Below are 21535 nucleotides of genomic sequence, written 5' to 3' on the forward strand. Positions count from 1 at the left end.
TTAGTGACACAAGGTAAGCTAAGGGCAAATTTAACTTGTTAATTCAGTGATGTAGAATTGGGTTCTCTGTTTCCATATGTATCTTACAAATCTAGCAATTAGGCAAGAAAATAAATTGTATTTCTTGGAAATAAATGAGCTGAGCCAAAATTATATAGAAATGAAGCAAAATAGTTGTGAGTTTTGCCCACTCACAACCAGAAAACTGTGTTTGCAGTATCAGCTTAGAGTTTGTTCAGTCATTTTTTCATTTGATTTGGGTTTTTTTGAATTTCTTAATGTCCTGTTACTGAAGTGCAGAATTGGAGCCTTACCATTACAAATAGATTAAGGGTTTTTTTTCGTCTGATGCCATCAGTTTAAGGATCAGAATTCCAGAATGCTTGCAGCAGCCTTGTATTTTCTGTCTGTTCGTGACAAACCAGCTACTGTACATTCATATAGAGCAGTACAGTCCTTGCCACTGGCAGTCTCTCTGTGACAGAGAGCCTGTAGGCTGACATAAAGTGCAGCCTGTTGTGAACTGCTAAGTGGGAGTCTGCCAAAAACTCAGCAGACAGAACTAATTGGGGAGAAAAAGGATTTTTGTGCCCTCATCTCTCCCTCTTCAATTTTTTTTACAAGACGGATATTGTTAAAGTAACTTGTTTATGTAAGATTTGTCTGCCTCTATTTTCTCATTGCATGAATCATTTTTTAACTTCAAGTCTTGCACTGCAGGTCACTGAGCACTTCCACATGGCGGCTGGCACAGGACCAAACTCGAGACACGCAACTCATCACAGTTGATGAAAAATTGGTAAGGGTTTTCTACTGAATACTATGATACAGCCTTCAGGGTTATTTCTGCACAATAGGCATTCAGTATGGTATTCTGCCTTCTTCTAGGAAAGCCACATAAATGTGAACTACAAAGCAACAGTCCTTTATACACTCTTCTAAGTGGAACATCAGTAAAACATGAGTATGTGAACGAATGTGGCATTCAAAGTGTTAAACAATGTAAAATTATGAGTTCCCTGATTTATTATTGTTATGTTTTAGTCAAAGACCAGTGTGAGCTGTAATTAATAACAAGTTTGTTCTTTTTGAGATTTACGTGTATTTTCTGTGTGGTGAAATTATACGGAATTTGCCAGCTTCCTGAAATTTTCTTCATTGGTACCCACACTACTGAAGATACTATGTAAAGAAGTATCGTGAAAGATTATTTGTTTCTATGCACATACACTCTAGCTTTTGAATATGCATGAAGGTTAGATTACAACTGGAAACAAATGCATAACATTCTTCTGCTAATCAGCAGCAGATCAGAAATTTGGCAATCTTTTCTTGTAACTTCTTCCATAATGTGTGGTCTGTTACTCTAGATGCAACCTGACACTTATGTTTACATTATTCAATAGTATCATTTTTGTAAGACTTCTGGGGGGGAAGGCATCACAGCAGAAGCATGCCTTTCATTGGTTTTCATATCACTTTTGAATCTCCAGGAAAACAATGTTCCTATCATATGTACCAGGCAGTTCACATTGTATGTATCTTTTTTGGATTCCTGAAGCTATACTAACTACCTAAGAAATTGGAATTTATATTTATAAATTGTACGTTTGTAATGATATGTGCAAGTTGAGGCAACTGAAGTTTAACAGGCTGTTGGAAAAGACCCACTCTTACTTTAACAACTCTTTAGGGCTTTTTTCTCTCATGCATTGTGTATAGATGTAACAATGATAATCTACATATGAATGAAAAAAATAATCAGTTACTTCATAAACGTCTCTCTGAATTCAACAGTTTAATTATTTAATTTCTGAATTTAACAATTTCTGAAATAAACAATTTGATTTTCTGAATTAATAGTATAACATTAGATTTAAAATTTAAGGAAAAAAATAGTACTTTATTCTAGCAGATACGATTATCTTGCTATTCCAGTTGCATAACTTGGGATCAGGAAATTTGTACAGAGTTCATGTGTCACTGTGTAAATAAAGATTGAACAAGTCCATAGACCTACATTTTGCTAAATGAATTCTAAATGCACTGTTCTTTATTGTTAAAATATACATATACATATATATATTTAAATACAGCTTTTATAATGCCTGTTACAAAGTATCACATTTCTGTATTGTGGCCTTGGGTGATGGACGCATATGTCTGAAAAGACTAAATGTGAAGACACCCACAAAAAAAAATACTCTTCCATCTTCCATATTCAATTTAAATATACATTATCCAAAGTTACTGTCGTACATTATGCTGTCTAGTTAGGAGAGTTTATACTTCCAGTTGAGTTAAAGCGAAACTGATTTGAAATACAGCTATTCAGTTCCCTTGGTGTTACTGTAAATACACTGTCCATGGAGGGGATATTTACTGAGGCTTTTTGAGTTCTTGTATTAACAGCCATTAAGTATTTTTATACATATAATGTATTTAAATGATTATCTTTATTTCTTGAAGTATTGGGTTAAATGTCAGACCGAATAGTGTTTTCTTACAATGTTGCGTACGTAGGTCCACATTCTAAAAGCAAAAATTTTTTTTTTCTTTTTTAGGTTATTATAGGACATGAAACAAAATGACAGAAAATTAGAAGCTCCATTTGTAGATGTCATTAAATTTTGGGGAATAATTTCCATAATGTTGTAAATCCGTTTCCTTTTAATGGGCAAAAATTATGTCCCACTAGCAAGGAAAATTGCTAGTTTTATGAGAGAGGGTTTGATGTGGTTTTCAACTCTTTCAGCATTAGGAGAAGTTCTGTAGACACCTGTTAAATCTCATGATAAAACAGAGCACTATCTTACCCTTTTTAGGTTGCTGCAATATATTTCCTGATTTTAAGTATGATTAATTACAACCAGTTGAGACTAATTCAGCATATTACAGGAGTTTTCTGTTAATTAATGTTACAAAGCATAAAACCATTATTTCCTTGCAAGTTGTAGTTAAAATGTTTTATGGAAATAGATGCATAAGATTTAATTGATAAAGACCTTTTCTGCTACAGATTGTTAGAAGTCATTAAATCATATTTTAATGGATTTGTCATCTTTGTCATATTTTTAAGGTTTTTTTGAGCCGAACATTATGATATAGGTGCTTTTACTTGCATTTCAGAAGGAGCAAGAACAACTGGAGGAAGGGATATGGTTCTCCTTGTTTGCTACAGTCATCTTGTAACTTACTTTGAAACTGAATTTTTCTGTGACTTGATATTTACAAGGCTGGTAGAGTAATGCTGAGGCTGTTGAAAACTTTTAACTGCATATTGTAGTGGAAATAATCTGTATTTTCAGTGCTCTTGTAGACCTTGTATTCCTGTGTGTACACACATATGCTAGAACTTGTTCAGCAGAATGATTTGGTTCTAGCAGTGCTAAAATATTCCTTGTGTTGGGAAATACAAATTAAATAGAAGAGGTATGAGCATCCTGACATTGAATAATTAGGCAGTAATTGTTCACTTCTTACTGCAGCCTAGACTCTATTCTGTTGAATACAACAGAAAAATGAGTTCTAATGAAATAGTAAGAGCCCAGTAATTTAAACCACATTCATTTGTCACACTGGGGAAAAAAGTGTGTCTCTTTAATGTAAAAGGAGTTAAATACTTCGCTTGTGTAGAACATATCCAAGAAATTACATCTTTGTCTCAGTTATTAGCTGTTTTCAGTGAATACTGAATAAAATAACTTTTAATGAACAGTAAGACCTGAAGAAGATAACATACAAAATGAACAAAACTCAACAAAAATACAGTTCTTGCATCACATTTTGATTCTCTGGCCACCAGTTAGGTCATATTCCAAGAGTCTGGACTCTGTGAAATAGCAGTCTCTCAAGACCCTGCTGGCATTAGGAAATTTGGGCTATAGAGGGCAAAGGCTGTTAGCAGCAAATCTCACCTAGGTAATGTTCCAGATTATTTTACTGTTTCTGTGTATGGTCTAACATACATCACATTATCGTCATTTTAAAAAGTTGAGGTGGTTTTGCTGAAATGGGGATTTGAGGTGTTCTGTTTCCTCTGATTTGTTTCTGTTGTTGTGAATAGGGTGCATCAATACTGTGTGTAGCTAAAAGTCTCCAGTTTAGCTTGTGTGCTTTAAGCAGGCTTCCCAGTCAGTGCTGGTAAGGGTGCATTGTGGATGTTTAGCATGGAGTTAGGCACTTAGGTGGAGATTGCTGTTTGCAGCTGAAAGGTTCCCACAAGTATTTGTCAATAAAAGGACTTTTTTATTAGTTAAATGGTGATCTTTCAAGAATGTTGTAAAATTAGAACTACTGTCAGAAATTATCCGTTGCGTTGCTAAAGCAGAATATTCAGCTAATAATATATGTTCTGTAGCTCAATTCAAAATTACTGCAAGAGCAGTTATACATCTTGGTCACTGGGCAGTTGTAGTCACCTCACAGATGTTTTTATTCTGTATCAGGCCGAGATGAAATGAGTTGCTGCAAAGGGTTAAGTCTTCCAGGCCTGTGCTATACAGCGTAGTTTAAATGATACTAAAATAGTTTTTTCAGCATGATGAGAATGTCTAGGGGCAGACTATTACAGGGATGAAAGGCTAAACAGAATGATGCTATTAACATTTCATTGCATATCTTGAAGTTGTTTTGTCTATACTGCTAGTTAACCTCTTCTAAGTAATGGTCTTAGTACTGAACCTCAGTAAGGGACCATTTTCTGTCAGACTGTAGACAATCTCTATCTATATAACTCACTAAAAATAAGGTGTATAAACCAAGCTGGGCACAGAAAATCTGAACCTGTATTTGAGGGTGAGTAGTTCGTACTTTTGAAAGGACACTCAAGATAGGCTGAAAATATATATACTGCAGCAGCCTAGGCCAGTGATGTCAGTGTGGATGAAGGAAAGATGTAGTCTACCTGAATTTTAATAAATCCTTTCCCACATCTTCCTTCTGAAAAACATACCTTCTGATGGCCTAGATGGATGTACTTTTCACTCGGGAGAAGGTTGGATGGCCAAGAGTTAAATGCAGAAAGGCCACATCGAGCAAGTGATGGTGGATGAATTTAAAGCCAGTTGATACAGATCATAAGTGGTGTTGCCCAGGGCTCAGTTTAGAGCAGTCCTTTTTCATATCTGTATTGATGACCTGGTCAAGGGGATTGAGTGCACCCTCAGTCAGTTTGTAGATGCCACCAGGAGCGTTCATCTCGGGAAGGTAGGAAGGCCCTGTAGAGGCACCTAGTCAGGCTGATTGGTGGGCTGAGGTCAGTGGTGTGAAGTTCAACAAGACCTAAGTCCTACTCTTGGGTCACAACAGGCAGGGCCACAGGCTGGGGCAGAGGGGCTGGAAAGGACCTGGGGGTGCTGTGCCAGCAGCTGAACATGAGGCAGCAGTGCCCAGGGGGCCAAGAAGGCCAAGGGCATCCTGGCCTGGCTCAGCAGTGGTGTGGCCAGCAGGGCCAGGGCAGGGATTGTCCCCTGTGCTGGCACTGGTGAGGCCACAGCTCGAGTGCTGTGTGCAGGGCTGGGCCCTCAGTGCAGGACAGACCCTGAGGGGCTGCAGTGAGTCCAGAGAAGGGCAGGGCAGTGGGGAAGGGTCTGTGAGCAGCAGCTGAGGGAGCTGGGTAGTATTTAGCTTGGAGAAAAGGAAGCTCAGGGCACACATCATTATTCTCTACAACTGCTTGAAGGGAGGATGTAGCCAGGTGGGATTGGTCTCCTCTCCCAAGCAGCAATTGATAGGAGTAGAGGAAATGGGTTGGATATTAGGAAAAATTTCTTCATAGGAAAGGGTGTAAAGCATTGGAAGAGGCTGCCTCAGGATGTTGAGTCACATTCCTGGAGATGTATAAAAGATGTGTAGATGTGGCACTTAAGGACATAGTTTAGTGATGGGCTTGGCTGTGCTGAGTTAACAATTGGATTCAATTATCTTATGAGCCTTTGCAGTGATTTCTGTGATTCTTATTACTATTGTGAAATCTGTGTCAAGAATCTTAGCAGCTTCCTTTTGGCTGTGTATAGGTATCATTTAGTGTTTGTTTTAAATCTTTACTACTAGATAATCTAGAAGTAACAGTGTATTAATAGGATTCTCAGAATATGAACCTTTTTGACAAAAAGTTGTGGAAATACTCCAGTCCATTTTTTCTAGAAAACTGTGTTATTAGCAAACATCACACAGTGTTTTCAGGATTGAGTCATAGTTTGTTCATCATCCAAATCCCAATTTTGGCTAGGATTAAAAATTAGTGAAATTGTGTAATCTTTGTTTGATTAAAGAACTGTAGACTTTACTATAATAAACAGTGATAATACTGCAGCTCAAAGTAAAATATACAAACAAGTGAAAAATAGTCTGGAATGATGAAACTTCTTCAAAACTCAATATGATAGTCTACAGTGCCGTGAAACAAAGGACATAGCAAATCAGTCTTTAACATGCATTATAAAGTGTAATCATTGCTTTTCCAAGAACTGAGAGTATATAATCCACTTTACTCTGAAAACCAAAGCAGTAATGTGTCATAAAATCATGTGTGAGACAGTACAACATTGCATTGAAGACTGGGTGAGAGCTTTTTTTGCAACTCAGTGAAGAGAAACACTTGGCAAAGTATGCATTTATTAAGTACAGGCTTACTAGATTTTCTTTTATTGAAACTACTATTTCAGCCAAGAATTCTCCAAGCATTACCACTGTGTTAAATAATAAGGATATAGTGGATGTTCTGTGTTTTGGTTTTCAAAATGCTGTTAACCCATTGTGTGTTAATTCCTTAAGGGTGAGTTGAAGCTGTTCCTATATTATCTTAATGGGATAAAATAATTTGCAATAATCTTTCATTTAATCCACTCTAGCTGCAGTATTTATTCAAGTTGCTACCACAGAGGATTCAATTCAGGACAGTGTTCATCTGTAGATGAGAAATCTAACTTAGAAGTTTTTCTGTACTTTTTATGTATACTTCTGATAAGGACTTGTCATATTCAAAGCATACATGGGACCAGGATGGTAATTTCTGTGGGGATTTAGAGTTACTGATTCTCTCCCCCTAGCCTCAAATTTTCCTCTTCTGGCTTGTCTTCCTTCTATTTATTTTTTCTCTCTGAATCAGATCAGAAGCTTATATTCTGCTTCAGTATAGTGAAAAATGAATAAAAAGTAATAAAGTTGTTATGTAAAATTAGGCTAATATTTGTTTTTCCATCCTTTACTTGGCAAATGTTTTGAGAAACAGTTTCTAGTTTTGCGCAAAGGAGCTTTGCATATGAAGCGTGTGATTTGGAGAAGTACTTTCTTTGATCGCAGTTATATCAAGGAAGCAGGTGATCAGCTTATTTGAACTGTGTTGTACTTAAGAGTCAAGATTTTTAAAAGTATTTGTTTGCCTTTGGTCATCTGCAGTTCTGTGTTTACCTGCTCTGATGTTTGAATGATGATAGAGGCTGATTAAGGTATGAAACTACGTTCTAGAATTATTTAAAAATTGTTTTCATTATTTCAGTAAAAGTAAAATATTCAAAGAGGACCATTAGGAAGTAAAAACACATGCACATCTACTATAATAAAACTGTCTAATCTAAGAGTGGACTTGCATAGGGTTAAATGATTAAAGGCCTTTACTCTGCAGTCACTAATAGTTTATGTGTGAAACTGCATTCTTGCTGCAAAACATAATCTATTAAAAAGTTATTTTTCTATTTCTCTGTTTTACCCTGCCCACACTCCCTCATTTCCCGTCCCTCCACTCTGTCCCCCTCCCTCGCCCACAGTAAAGACTGAGAAACACTGCTTGGTGGAGGAAAACTTGTTTAACTTAAAAAAGCAGATTAAGTGAAATGTAATATTTGGAGGTTTTAATGGCTCTGGAGATGGTGGTAACCTTTCTTACTTCATGTACTCCATTCTGGTCTGCCAGGGATATATTTATTTCTAAGCATTAATTTTTTTGTTTGTTTCTAATTGAAATAATTTAACATAATCTTCTTTATAGTTATGGTTGGTAGTTGCATTTGGACTTAATTACACTACAAGCTCAGATGTATCTAGTATCACTTACGTACATACTTTTCAGTACTGCATATTACTATATTTTGCTGTTTGGCAATTAAATCCCTCCTCATTTGGAATATCTTAGCTGAATTCAGTCTGTGGTATTTGCTACAACTTGTTTTTTAAGCAGCTGTAGTTTGATGAAGCTTGCAGTGGTTTAGAAAGCCCAGCTGGCTGATAAAAAATTTCTGTAGGCAAAAGTTCTGTAAGAATGTCTATAGGCAACAAGTTACTCCCTTTGATAAAGAAGCTTTCTACAGCTCTGACAGTCCAAGTAAAGAAATTGCTGTCACCCTTATCTGTCTTCTAAGAGCAATAAATATTGCTATATTACTAAAGTTCAGTTGAAAGTACTTCTGGTGTTTATTTTAGAAAACTGCATTTTGCAGGTAGCTCAGGACCCTGTATTAAGTGATAGATCATTGTATCCATAAGGGCATTTTCCCTTTCATGCCTATGTAGGTTTATTTTGGGTTTAGGCTGAGGTAAAGGATTTCGATTTCTTTGGTCTGAGGGTCTATTCTTCTGGTACATAGTAGTGCTCTCTCTGCTGGCTGTTGGAAGGAGGAGTGTCTGTGATTGAGGTTACACAACCCTTTTGAGTGTCTGTTTTGTCTGGCCTTCCTTCATACAGCATTATTGTGCAAAAACTTGACAGCTTCCATCTAGACCACTTGATCAAAGTATGTCTTTTGAAAAGTATGTAGGATTGGTTTGGTTTTTGGTTTGTTTTTTTTTTTTTTCATTACATAGTATTTAATTTTCTGTTAATAATGCCTTCAAAATACTTGCTGTGATGGCTGCTCAGAACAAATTTAAGGGATGTCGTGCTGTGTTTAGTTTGGATTCCAAAGGGTTATTCAACATACAAATACTTGAATTTGGAAGTCTAAGTATGCAAACCATGTTTCTAATCTGCTAGAACAAATAAAAGTAAGTAATTGATACAACCAAGTAATCAACAGGAGTAAGTAACTTCATTTTTTGGAGTTGTTTTTAAAAGGATGATATTTCCATGTTCTCATGAAAACAGTTCCATTATCTGAACCTTTTCTAAAACACCCAAGTTAGTATCCCATGTTATGAAATATTTGTGTAGATGGCATGAATTCTTTTTGTCTTGTAAGGAATAGTGAATAAATTCCCTGTACAGTACTCATTTGTGCATTCAAGTGCATCTTTCTGCTTTACTAAGTTGTAGACTTAAATTGCAAATCCTAGCCTAAGAAAGTCTAGAAAACCACAAATACTAAGAAAACTCCTTGTGCAGATATGAAAGCTGTTTCTAGTCATGAAGTTCTAGCTGAATCATTTTATCAAGTCAGGAAAGGAAAGCTTACCTTGTCTGGAAAGGCTGGTAATTTCTTGGGAATCCTTGAATATCTTGATCATGCTGCAAGAGAGCTTGGGTGGTTTCTGACTTCTCAGATCATCAACATGGAATCAGATGCTTTTCTAATTCTTGATGGCATGTTTGTGAGGTATCTTTGAAGTACTTTCATGTCTCTTTTCTCAAACTGGCAAGGTTAACCTGTATCAAGTGGAGACATGGACCATGAGAGAGAGCATCTGATGCTCATATCCAGAGTATGCCATTTAGTTCTTGTGTTGAGAAGCATGCACTGTCGGGAAGTTGCTTATCCTCTTATGTATCTTTTATGGCATACTCAGTTCTACTCACAAGTTTAGAGCAAAAGAGGGTCTTTAGTGATGGGAAAATAACTTTTACCCTATTACCCACTACCCTGAAAGCTTGATTAACAAGTGAGAAGAAGCTGAGCTGTAAGGAATTTGTAGAAAGTACTGGTAAGACATACCAAAGACGGTATTTTTTTAAGGATGTTTTAATTATGTTGCAGATATTTTTTGAAGAATTATGACTGGTTAGTAATTAGGATTAAAAATTCTGCAGAACTTGCTGGTATTAATTATCAGTTCATTTTCTAGATGTGTACATACATTCATGTATAAAAATAAGTAACTGTTTTCCTATGTAGGTCAACATCATCTGTATAAATCATGTATTTGAAGTTTATTATTTCTGAGAATCATATTAACCAGGCAGAAGCTGTTTTAAGATAAATATTGTAGCCTGTACTAGTATTTTATTTTTTATTCTTCTGGGTATATTTTTTCTTAGGACCATATTTTTGTTGCTGCGTTGACTCTGTTTGGAAGCATTCTTGAGTCAACTTATTCTGCATCTATTGAGTCAGAAATTGAATATCTTCTCTGTAATGTCTGGTTCCAATACAAATTCTTACTTTTTTATCACCACTTAATAAACACAATTGTACATTGTACTGTCCTTTGATTTCCCCCCCCCACAGCAATAGAAAACTGAAAGGAAACATGTCGTGTATCAAGTCGAATTTATTTGATGACAGATTTCTCTCTATTTTATTATACAGTATAAGACATGATTTCTGTCCTGTAAGTAAAGGCCAAAGCACTAATTACAGGAATGGGCTTCTAAAGATAACAAGTTAAAACCAGTTGTGAAGTAATACTAGTATGTTCTAGTTATGATTCAGCTTTTTTCAAGAGAGAATTTTGAAACCATCAGTTTTAACTAGCTATATAGATAAATATAAAGAAACGCATTTTGTCCAGTGGTATTGAGGTGTATTTTGTTGATAACATGGAAACAGTTGAAGCCCCATCAGCCCTTTCCATCCCCACCAGGAAGTACTGACTGTGCTACTGTTAGAAAAGAACCTTCTAAAACACAGTTAAGGTTTAAAAGCTATATGCACTAATTAAGAAAATACAGTGAACATTTAAGCTGTTAATAGCAGCAACATCCCTGATGCATAGACCTTCAATATGCTAACACTGCATAACAGTTCTCTATTGTGCATCTCTTTAATGAGGGTAACTGTGTCAGTTCTTTTCTTGCTTCACTACCTGCTGTGTATGGAAATTATGTACACTATTTAGCACTTTCTTTCAACTTCTAAAGTGCATGCATATTACGTAGAAGCATTACATCCTGTATCAGGGTAAAGAGCAGCTTTTAACAGGTCTGATTTCCTTGTAGTTTCTGAAGTGCAACTTTTCTTCTTCTGAAAAGCACGCACTAAGAAGGATTTTGCTCTAAATTTGCATTTCTTGATTGGGGATTTGCTTCTGGTTTTCTCTCCTGTGTCTCACAGCACTTGTAACTGTATGGCCAAAGATCTGTTACAGAAATGATTTTCTCTATAAAGGAGATGTGAAGAATAGAGAACATGCATCACAATGAAGGCAGGCATTGGTTGAATTTCTTGGTATTGTTCTTAGTAGCAGACCATACAGCAGTGTGACAGAACTGTCAAGCTAAACTTTAAAACACTATTTTTCACCTTTTTTTCACCCTCACTTTGATGAGTACCTTTTTTTAATACACAGAACAAATAGTTTGCTAAATTTTAAACCTTAAAACTTCATAGCTACCAATCAATAGGGAATTAATTAATTGGTAGTTGTGAGGTGAAAGGAAAAGAACACTAGAAAATGCATTATAATGGGATTTAAATTTTAGTATTCTTTCCTCTCGCTTCCAGCCCTGGAACATTGTTAGTTAAAACTGAATTCACAGTAATTGTTTCATACACTGTGGTGACAATTATGATTTCATAATAGAAAATCTTACCAGAGTTATCAGTTCCTAAGATGTTGCTATACATCCAAATAGGTACTCAACAGCTCACACCTTCGAATATTTGCTGTCCAGATTAGATTAGGAATTGACCAAGGTGTTCTGCCTCGCAGCAGCAATTCAGCTACCTGTGTGAAAGTAGTTTCCTAGTTCCCTGCAGGCTCTGAATGTTTTGATCCCTTGGTTGGGTCTTTTGCAGCTTCAGTGGATAAGGGAGCTTTGAGAAAAAGCCTCATATTTAACATCAGTTGAAACCCTTTCCAAAAGCTGAAGATTATGAAATGAATGGTACCTGAATTTGGGAACCCTGCTGGGGCCTTGTTTGTAAATTTTCTTAATTGGTACTTTAAAGGAAGCTTTGTAAGGTTTTGCAGATGGGCATAAATTAGATCATAATTTTTAATTTCTGATTCCTGAAAAATGATAATCTTAAAAACCCCATATAAGTCATATGCTTATGGTTTATTTTGCAGATACACATAATTTTTAGTGAATATTAAAAGTAAGTACTTTATTAAAATGGCATCAGAAACACACAAAAAATGCAGAAATAACTTCCAGTGCACGAAAACAGCCTGAATTTTGGCTTTCACTTCAGATATGAAGACCTCATCCTGAACTGTTGGTTAAGGCTCTTGGTGTCCATGATCAAAATTGCATTTTGTAGACTATAAATCATTGGTGATGAATAATTCACCATGATATTATTGAAATACTGTGTTTAGCTTTGCAAGACAATCTGCTTTATTGTGACTTATGCTAGGATTGTATTATAAATAATCACAACTGCAAGCTGAATAAATTATGTTTGAAAAACATCCCATCACTGAACTACAAGTAAACTACAATATGCTGTTTAAACTACAATATGCTATTTATTTGATAGTATATACAAAATTGAACTAACTGGGGGAATAGGTACAAAATTCTTTATCCTAGGTAGTCTCTCTCTGCTAGAACTTCTGTCTGCTTTTTTTTTTCAAACCTCCTTCCTGCCTGTTCTCTTGTTTTCCATTGAGAAATAGTGTCTGAGCAGTTGCTTATGGTAGTATAGCAGGGAAGTGTTGCCATAATGTAAATTGTTCTAAGATAAATCAGATTGTTTCTGTTGTTTTGTTACCCTCTTTCATTTTCTAAATGGAGGTAAACTGAGACTACCTCTTCTTTGATATGAAAGTCTGTCATCTAAAACTGTGGCTGTAGTCTTATTCCTCATTAATTGATTTTCTTGCATTTTTTTTATCTGAGCATTGTGAATTTCTAGTAGAGGGCTTGAGATATGTGCACTGTAGAAAACTGTTTTTTAAAAGGCCTCACAAAAAGACCTAACCACTTGTCTGTGTGTGCAAGCAAAACATTTGCTTACATATGCTTTGGATGAGTTCTTGAAAGTATACTTTTTCTAAATATTGTTGGGTTAGAAGAGAAAGTAATTTGCAATATCTTCTATGATTCAGACTTCTTTCCATCTTGTTCAAGATAATCATGCTGTTCGTCATTTCGTCAGTTTGAAGAACATTGCGTCTACACTGAAGTCTCTTACGAGTACTAGTAGCAACATCAATCTGTTTTTACAAAATACACTCTGTCCCTGACTGCCCCAGCTTTCCTCTGTTTAATGATGATTTTCTTAATGTGGAGAAATCAAAGTGTAAACACAGGTATTTGATTTCCTTTCTTTTTAACATCTTTATATTTACCCAGATGACGTCTACACAGCTAAGACATACTGTTACAGGAAAAAAATACAGTATTAATAAATAATATCTTTTTGTTTCTTGCAAGTGTTTCTTGGCAGAAAAATGATACTGAACAAGAAATAATCTATCTGTGTTGAAAGTGGGACTTAGGTGTTTCAACTGTTTCATTTTTAAGTTTGTAAAATGTTTACTTGTCCATCAGAATGCAGGCTAAATGGTTGATATGTTTGCAAGTGTGTCAAGAAAAATGTATCTCTGTTTTGATACTTGTTAGGGTACTGAGAAGTGCAAAATCATAGATTTTTGTTTTTCGTTTTAGTCTTGTAGTTTAAACTAACAAAAGCACAGCACAGCAGTTATTTCCATAACTTGCCAGTAGTCACTTTCATAAATACCAAATTTCTAAGACTTTTGGAGGAGATGTGACTATGAAATTTGGGGATGTATTTCAGACTTCGAAGGAAGTGTTCTAAAGACATGAAAGAAGGCTGGTGAGGAGGAATGTTTTCTACTCATTACTGTGAAGTCATATTCCAGTTGTTACTCCTGTTTGCTAGTTCAGTGGTGTGTGGAATGCATTAGGCCATTTTATTTATAGTATCTCTTCCTGTGTAAGCAACTATAGAATAATTTTAAGCATGTAAAATACTGGGAAAGTGTAGTGAGCCTTTGAAGTAGGATAATAGGGAAGTTCTCAAGGAGTTTCTGCAACTGCAGTGAGTGCTCAGTCATCATGGTTGCTTTCGTGTTGCCTCAGCTGTGAAATACAAACTGATGAATAGAAATACTGAAGCTACCAATCCTTGTTTTGGATGCTGACATTTCCTTCGCATAATGGCAGTCAGCAACATAAAAAGTATTTTGTGGACTTAGTGTGGTTCCAGTAATGTAATGCTTTCTCCTTCTGTTAGACCTGCTTTTCTCCATTTTCAGTTTCTCTTTAGTTTTTTACAAAACTGCTCGTGAAAAGAGATTTTCTTTAAAATGGAAGCTTTCATGAAATCTTCATTATTATCAAATTCTGTTTCCTGTTTACCATGTTTAATTTCCTTTTTAAAAATACAGTTCTTTAAGTGCTTTTTCCAGCTTCTTTATTAATCTTTCTGCAGGATGGCTGCATGGGAGAATATGAGTAATACCATGTTGTTCACCATTTACTGTGATAATGCAAAATAATTGTGAAGCCTGAAAGAAAACTGTATCCTGTATGATACAAAGTTTCCTAAGGGCAAATTTGCTTTTTCCCCTTGTTTTGTCTGTAGCTGTTAGATAAATGTTGTCTGACCATGTTTAGCTCATTCTGCTCCATTTTTCCATTTGCAGTTTACATAGCAGATTCTGCTCTCTTGCATTTCCTTCAAAAATATTGTATTGAAATGTGGAAACATAAATGCTGTGATCCTGACTTACAGTTAAGCAGCTGAGCACATACAATAAAAAACATTTTACACAGTGCGACTTTGTGGGTTATTATGCAAGATGTTCTGTGCTTTGATATAACAACTTCTAAATAAAGTGAATTGCAACATGGGGTTATAGCAAAACTTTACATAGTTAGTCCAGTAAAACATGCTGGAGGTGGGGAAGAGAGCAAGCTGTCGTAAACTCTTAAAAAGTATGGAAAACTTCTACTTTCTCTCCATTCTAACAAGTGTAAAACTATTGAGGTTAAGTAGGTGGGGCAACCGGAAGTAATTGCTAAGGCCAGTGGAATTTTTGTGGTTTAATAAAGGCAGAAGCAAATTATTCAGTTTTTATTTAAGTGAAATGATGCCAAAAAGGAGGTTCCTGCAGAGCAGCTGCACTCCTTCAGTGTTACCCTAATTTACCACAGACACAACTGTCACAAATAGAACTTTTAAACTTGATATATAGCCACGAAAGTAAGGAGCCCTTTGTCTGGAATGCATGCAGAAGAACTCCTTTATACAAATCAACCGGCAGATGACGGACAATGATGAAAATTTGATTCTTTGAAGTCATAATGGTCATTGAAATGTGTGAAATTCTGGTATTGAAAAGAGAGCGGCTAGCAAGACTCTAAATCCTGGGTGGTTGCTGGAAGCTTGCTGGGAGGTTTTTCTGTGTTTTGACATCAACTTCCCATTGCTTGTTCCCTGTTTCCTTTATTAAAAAAAAAAAAAAAGAAAAAAAAAAGGGGGAGTGCCAAACTGTAGGTAGTTAATAGTGGTTATGTACAGTTTCTGTCTTCGCAGTGAAAGAAATGCCATAGAAGAAACATGACACCTTTATGCACACCTGACCCATCTATTCAAAACCATTTGTTTTCAGAGCTACTTTCAATCATTTTGTCTCTCTCCTTTAATTAGAGAGTTCCATTTCTTGTCCCCTTTGGAATTTCTGCTATTAGTGGAGTACTTAAAAGAAGGAAATTCTCGTTTCCTTTAAAAGTCATCTTATGCTGAGTAGTGCTTTCATTGACACTGCCTCTGTGAATCAGTTTTTCTTATTGATGCATAGCACATTTTGTTTGTTACTACCCTTTCCAGAACAGCTTTAGCAAGCTTCCCACCATGATAAACATTCCTAAATAATGTAAGTTGTAATAAAGTAAAACCCCTATGTTTGTAAGAAATTTTATGTGGTTTCTGCTGTTTTAAAAAAAGTGTTTTGTCCGTTTGAGCTTATTCCAAGAAGAGACAAAATGCCTCAAAATTGGTATTAAAATTTTGAGTTACAAAAAAAAAAAAAAAAAAAAAAAAAAAAGGAAAAGAAAACAAACAAAAAACCACCAAAAGATCAGAGTTTAGTCTTCAAATAATCTATATATTAAGAAAACCAGAATGTCAGAATGCACCTTTTAGGTGGGAGTCTTTTTTAGGAATGTGAAACAGGTTTCTTAATTTTTAGTAAACCTACAGTTTAAATCCCAATTCTTTTATATTGTCATCTAATGTCTTTAAGATTTTGAGTGCTGAACACCTCACTAGTATCTTAATATGCTAATACAGCAAAATTCATTAAGGAACACTTTTTTAAAAAAAGATAGTCATGTGAACCCAGCTGTCAAAAATATCTTTGTTTTGGAAAGTTGGTTCACAGGTAGTTTCAATGAGAACTTAAACTCAGAACAAAGCACTGAAGACCCAGTAAAGAGTTCAACCCAATGCAGCATAGTTCTTTTCAAGTATTATATTGTTTTAATGGCATCTTGGAGCGGGAGCTTTAGCCCATTGAAATGTCGCTTAAAGGACAGGTTCTTCTGTCACTAGCTGGAGCTGTGTGGATGAAATGATCACAATAGAGTGTTGTAATGCATTTTAAAAGTGTGAGAAATCAGTTTGTCTAGACTAAGAGTGCGCCTACAGGGAATAGGAATCTTAGAGCTTCTGTGCTCTTTAGGTGTCAAGTATGTGATAGATGCCAAGCCTTTTTATTCCATATCTTTGGCAACAGCTCAGCTATGCTACAGTACCTTACATGTCTACAGCAAGCAAAATCAGTGATTTTATGTCAGGACAACTTGAGCTTCAGCAACCAGAAACTCATTGTCCTAACAACTGTCTGTTCAATTGCCAGCTTTTAAAATGGGGAAGATATCAATAAATGATTGCTAGATTCCCAGAAGGCATGGAAAGTCTAGCTATAATGAATGTAAGTATGGAGAGTTAACAACACCATGTAGATATTTCAGTTTTGGAAAGCAGGCAGGTTTTAATTTTCAGTTTGAAAATATTCTTATGAGATTAATCCTATATTGCTAGTGAAATAACCTTGATTTAGAGCCAGCTGAGTACCCAAAAAAAACATGGCTTGAAGGATTTGTCTGGGGTTTTGGTTTTACTTTCATCCAGATAAACAAGTCTAGGCATTTCTTTACTATGGTTATCTCATAAATATAGCATTTGCTGCTTTTAACCCTCCTTTTAGATTGCGTTCTGTATGCACTGTGTAATATTTTTATGTTTTTCTGGTGTTAAGTCTTCAGAAGAGAAAACAGCATATGTCCATAATGTTATTTAACATAGTGTCTTTATTTTAGTAGTGCCGGATTATTCTGGAAGAATTCAAAAGCTTCTAAATATTAAGAATAAAATTTATGATGGACTTAAAAGTTGCTCAGAGTAATAATCGTAAAAAAATACAATAATTTTGAGCTATTTTGAAGTTTACATATCTGAAAGTATTTGATGATAACTCCAGCATTTTTGTGCATACTATATTGTTTAAGAGCAGAAAGTTTTTGTGAATATTACTACTTTTTCTCATGTTTGTTTAATACAGAAATACAGGCTAATATTTCAGCCTATTTGTATAAATAAGCAAGCTGAAATGTTGAATCCCCACCAAACTTAACTGGAAGTTAAAACTCCTTTTTGTTCAACAAAGCACTTTGCCAGTTCAAATCAGAAAAATTTAAGCAAGTTCCTTCCTAAACTGCAGCTTCACCAGTGAGAAATGCCAGTCTGTCAGAAGGTATTTTTACATAGGTGTTGCAACATTCTGGTAGCTGGTACTGCTTCTCTTTCATATCACTGCTAGACTCACATTAAAAATAAGTATGACTCAGTCCTAATGAAAGCATTTATAATTTAATTGTTAAGATACTTCCTTGTGGTAGTTTGAGTAGAAATGTCAGAAGTTGGAAAGCTAGTGTGGATGCTTGTTTGTTGCCCCTGCTGTCCTAATTGCAAATGCAAGTCACATTCTTTAAACTTACTCCCTTCTATAGTTTTAAGGGACTGATCTCCCAAATTTTCTGAAGTAAAATTGAAAATGAGAACTGCTGCATTTCAAAGGATGGTCTCGTGACTGCATCAGGACATTTCAAGTTTGCTACAAAGCAAAATCCCATAAAGTTAGTAGGTACATTTATGTAAAACGACAGTGTTCTGTTTGAACTTCTCTTTTCGTTCAAGTCATGGCAATACTGTCAAGATGAGTTCAATATGCCCAAAGTTTTGCTGCAGTTTTCTGGACTTTTACCAGTTTACTGCTTGTTCTTGGAAAGAAAGAAAGGGGAGGGCAGGGGAACGCAGGGAGGGAGACTGAGGAGCTCCCACTGGCCTTTTAAGTATGTAAGGAACAGGAGTAGTTCAGACCTCCTTAGAGATGGATTTGATGTTTGATTTTAGTCTTTACAAGGGTGAACTGACAGGTTAATTTTGCATAATTACTGTTTAGTTTTTAGCAAGAATGTTCACTTTAATTATATCAGATGCTGCTGAGGGTAATTTTTCACAGCAATTCTTTTGAGATTTTTCCCTATCTTATGCTGTGTTAAAGTCAGTTAATATTTTTAGGCTGGTTTGAACAATTTATCTTTGTTAGGTTTGTTTGGAAGGCTCATCCCTCTCTAGTGGAGGAGGTCATCCTGCTTTTGATTATATACAATGTTACAATTTTTTTTTCTCTGAAGGTTGGAATCTCTTAAATCATTTGTCCTTCACAAACATACTGAAGAATGTTACCAGTATCAATTGACCCTCTCTTGATTTTGAACATCAACAGAAGAACTGACTGTCAAATGCTGAGTCATAACTTGAAATATGAAGAGAGAGTTAGCTTTATATAATAATTAATGGTTATTAATTAACAGTAATTAGGGAGATAAGAGCTGAATTCTAGTACCTTCTCTGCGGTTTCAAACCATCAGTAGCATATTGTACAAAATATATCTGTCTCTTCCTTTATCCTAAGGATAGTTTCTTGAGTCAGCACAGATGTTGGTGTCTCAATAATATACAGAGTTAAGCCTAAGGGAAAGTGCTTACACTGCAGCACATACTTGGCTGGCAAGTATTTTGGTGAATAGTCCTGTTCATATGAGATTCGGGCTCCTAATGTTAATGTAAAGTTTTGGAATTTGTCAGTGCTTCAGTCTGCACTCTAGTATTTTCCTGAAGGAAGAAAGTGGTTGCACTTCGCCACATTTGCTGTAGCTGGTGCAAGTTGAAGCTGTCCTGACTTAGCAACTGTGGACAGAGAAGGATGGGGGAAATACCCTTTCCTTCCTCTGGCTCTAGCTGCTTTGCAGATGGGAGATGAACAAGTTCAGGTAACTGTTCTAAGCAAAACCCAACTCAGCCAGGGTAAGCAAAATGATAGCAGCCCCAAAATGTCTCACCTTCAGTTTGTTCAGCTGAAATCATAATGTATTTTTCTAAATTTTTTCAACTTTTGTAATTTTAAAAATAAAGCATGAAATTATGTAAAAGGCATAAAACAGTATTATTTTATAAGTCTCTTACAAACCATTTTTTAACAAGCTGCATTATGTTTTTTTTAGGATATCACTACTTTAACTGGTGTTCCAGATGAGCACATCAAAACCAGAAAAGTTCACATTTTTGTTCCAGCGCGTAATGCAATGCAGTCAGGAGCTAACAATACAAAGAAATGGAAGATGGAATTTGATACCAGGGAGCGCTGGGAGAACCCTTTAATGGGCTGGGCATCTACGTGAGTACTTACTGAATTTGAAAATACTTTTCTTTTATATTTGGCTCTCACTAGGAATCTGAATTTGAAATATCCTTTCTACCTGTAAATCTGATTGTGTTATAACAGTACTTAGAGTAAGTGGTTGGGTTGGTTTGTTGTATGATTTATGATCTGTTAAGTTTAAAAGCAGATTTTTAAAGCTCACAACATCATCTGGAAGAGTTTGAAAGAGATGTTAACAACCCGACATTTCAATGATTGCACTGTGGTGATGTTACTGTGTGGCAGCATCAGGGTCAGAAGGTCATTAGTTACATAAAGCAGTAAATCATTCTCAGCTCTCAGTTGCATCTTTTAAACAAAAACAACAATACTTCTGGATTTTTTTTATCCTGAGGATTTAAATTGAGTAGTCGTAACTAATAAAAAAGCCACAACAAGCCCAGCTATTTAAAATATTGCTCTATTTGTTAAAATATTGTCAATATTAGCATTAAAACCTCTTAAGTATATGAAAAATCCAGGAAGGTACTACTCTTAGCTAAATATACTGTAATTTGGAGATGTAATTACAACTCGTATGTGTCTGATTTTTAATTATTTTTTCCTTATATGAATACAGTACCTACAGTGTGGTTAGAATTCCTGTAGGCCCTGAGAACTATGCCAGCAATTTCTCTGATAATATTGTAATTTTGGTTTGAAGCTGTCTCCTTTGAGGCATGTTCCAAATAGTTAATTATTAGACATAAACCAAAATCAGCCACTAGAGATGATTTTTGAGACTTCAGAAAGAATACAATCTGTACTGAAAATATCTGGCTGCAATCATATTAGCACTTATCATCAAAGAATACAAAATTCTATGAAAAAAAACTTTAAAACCTTAAACATAAAATAATTTCAGGATGCATTTTTTGAGATGTATTAACATTCTAAATCCAGTCAGAGAAATTATTTTTTATATGTATAACATAAATGTATCCAGAAATTTAGTTCAAAGTAAACCTGAAATCAAGTCTTCCTGTTGCATTGACATCTCATAAAAATTTGAGAAGGCTCTACATATGTTTTTATTTTAGAGTACAGAAAGGAATTTCTCAGGGGTAAGCAAGCTCCAGGTAAGATGATAAAATGCTCTGTTGAGAATTGAGGCTGCTAGGTTAAAGGTTTTGTAAATTAGTTTGTATCCATTCACTTTTAAGGCATTCTTTCAAAAACTGTTAGTGTACACTTTGGTGTTACCATTCAACACCCAAAAATACCTACGAAGAGTTTCTTCTCTTGAGATCTAATTTTTGCAAAGAACGTTTCTTAGACAGTTTTCCATTGACTGTTTGAATGGTGTAATGGGATTAGAGCTCTTTAGGGTCTACATATTAAAGCCCTTTTTTTCTGTGAACTTAATATACTAACTTACCTGTAGGTCTTTCCTGTATTTCAGTCATTTTGCACTCTTATTTGGGGCTGGAGTTTTTTTGCACTTGTTATTTCTTGGCTATTTGGCCTTTTTCTGTGAAGATTATCTAGTTATAGATCTAAGTAAAATGGGCCCATGGCTTTTTTATTTTTTTTTTATTGGGAGGTTTTATTACAAGAATGCCTAAAGACAGTTCTTGCATACACTTTCTGATATAAAGCTGTAAGCAAAGAAATGGCAAAGTGCAGTTTTCATTGTGTGAGATCTCATAAGGGAACAAAATGTGGAATCCTAATTTTCAGTGACTGATAATATCATTGG

At 35.4% G+C, this 21535-nt stretch overlaps 2 protein-coding genes across 2 annotated transcripts in view; one reads left to right on the top strand and one right to left on the bottom strand.

Annotated features, from left to right (window-relative positions):
* The window catches only part of NDUFS4 (NADH:ubiquinone oxidoreductase subunit S4), a 46995-nt gene that overhangs the window by 19470 nt on the left and 5990 nt on the right, over positions 1-21535 (top strand). Inside the window, exons 2-3 of the mRNA XM_063421568.1 lie at positions 721-799; positions 19640-19812. Of these exons, the coding sequence (XP_063277638.1) occupies positions 721-799; positions 19640-19812 (252 nt within the window). The remainder of the gene's footprint in view (positions 1-720; positions 800-19639; positions 19813-21535) is intronic.
* Positions 9404-21535, bottom strand: part of ARL15 (ADP ribosylation factor like GTPase 15) — a 291798-nt gene continuing 279666 nt past the window's right edge. The window contains exon 8 of the mRNA XM_063421567.1: positions 9404-9580. Within this exon, the coding sequence (XP_063277637.1) occupies positions 9548-9580 (33 nt within the window). The 3' untranslated portion in view covers positions 9404-9547. The remainder of the gene's footprint in view (positions 9581-21535) is intronic.

The sequence above is a fragment of the Prinia subflava genome, chromosome Z (assembly GCF_021018805.1).
Source record: "Prinia subflava isolate CZ2003 ecotype Zambia chromosome Z, Cam_Psub_1.2, whole genome shotgun sequence".
NCBI classification, from domain to species: domain Eukaryota; kingdom Metazoa; phylum Chordata; class Aves; order Passeriformes; family Cisticolidae; genus Prinia; species Prinia subflava.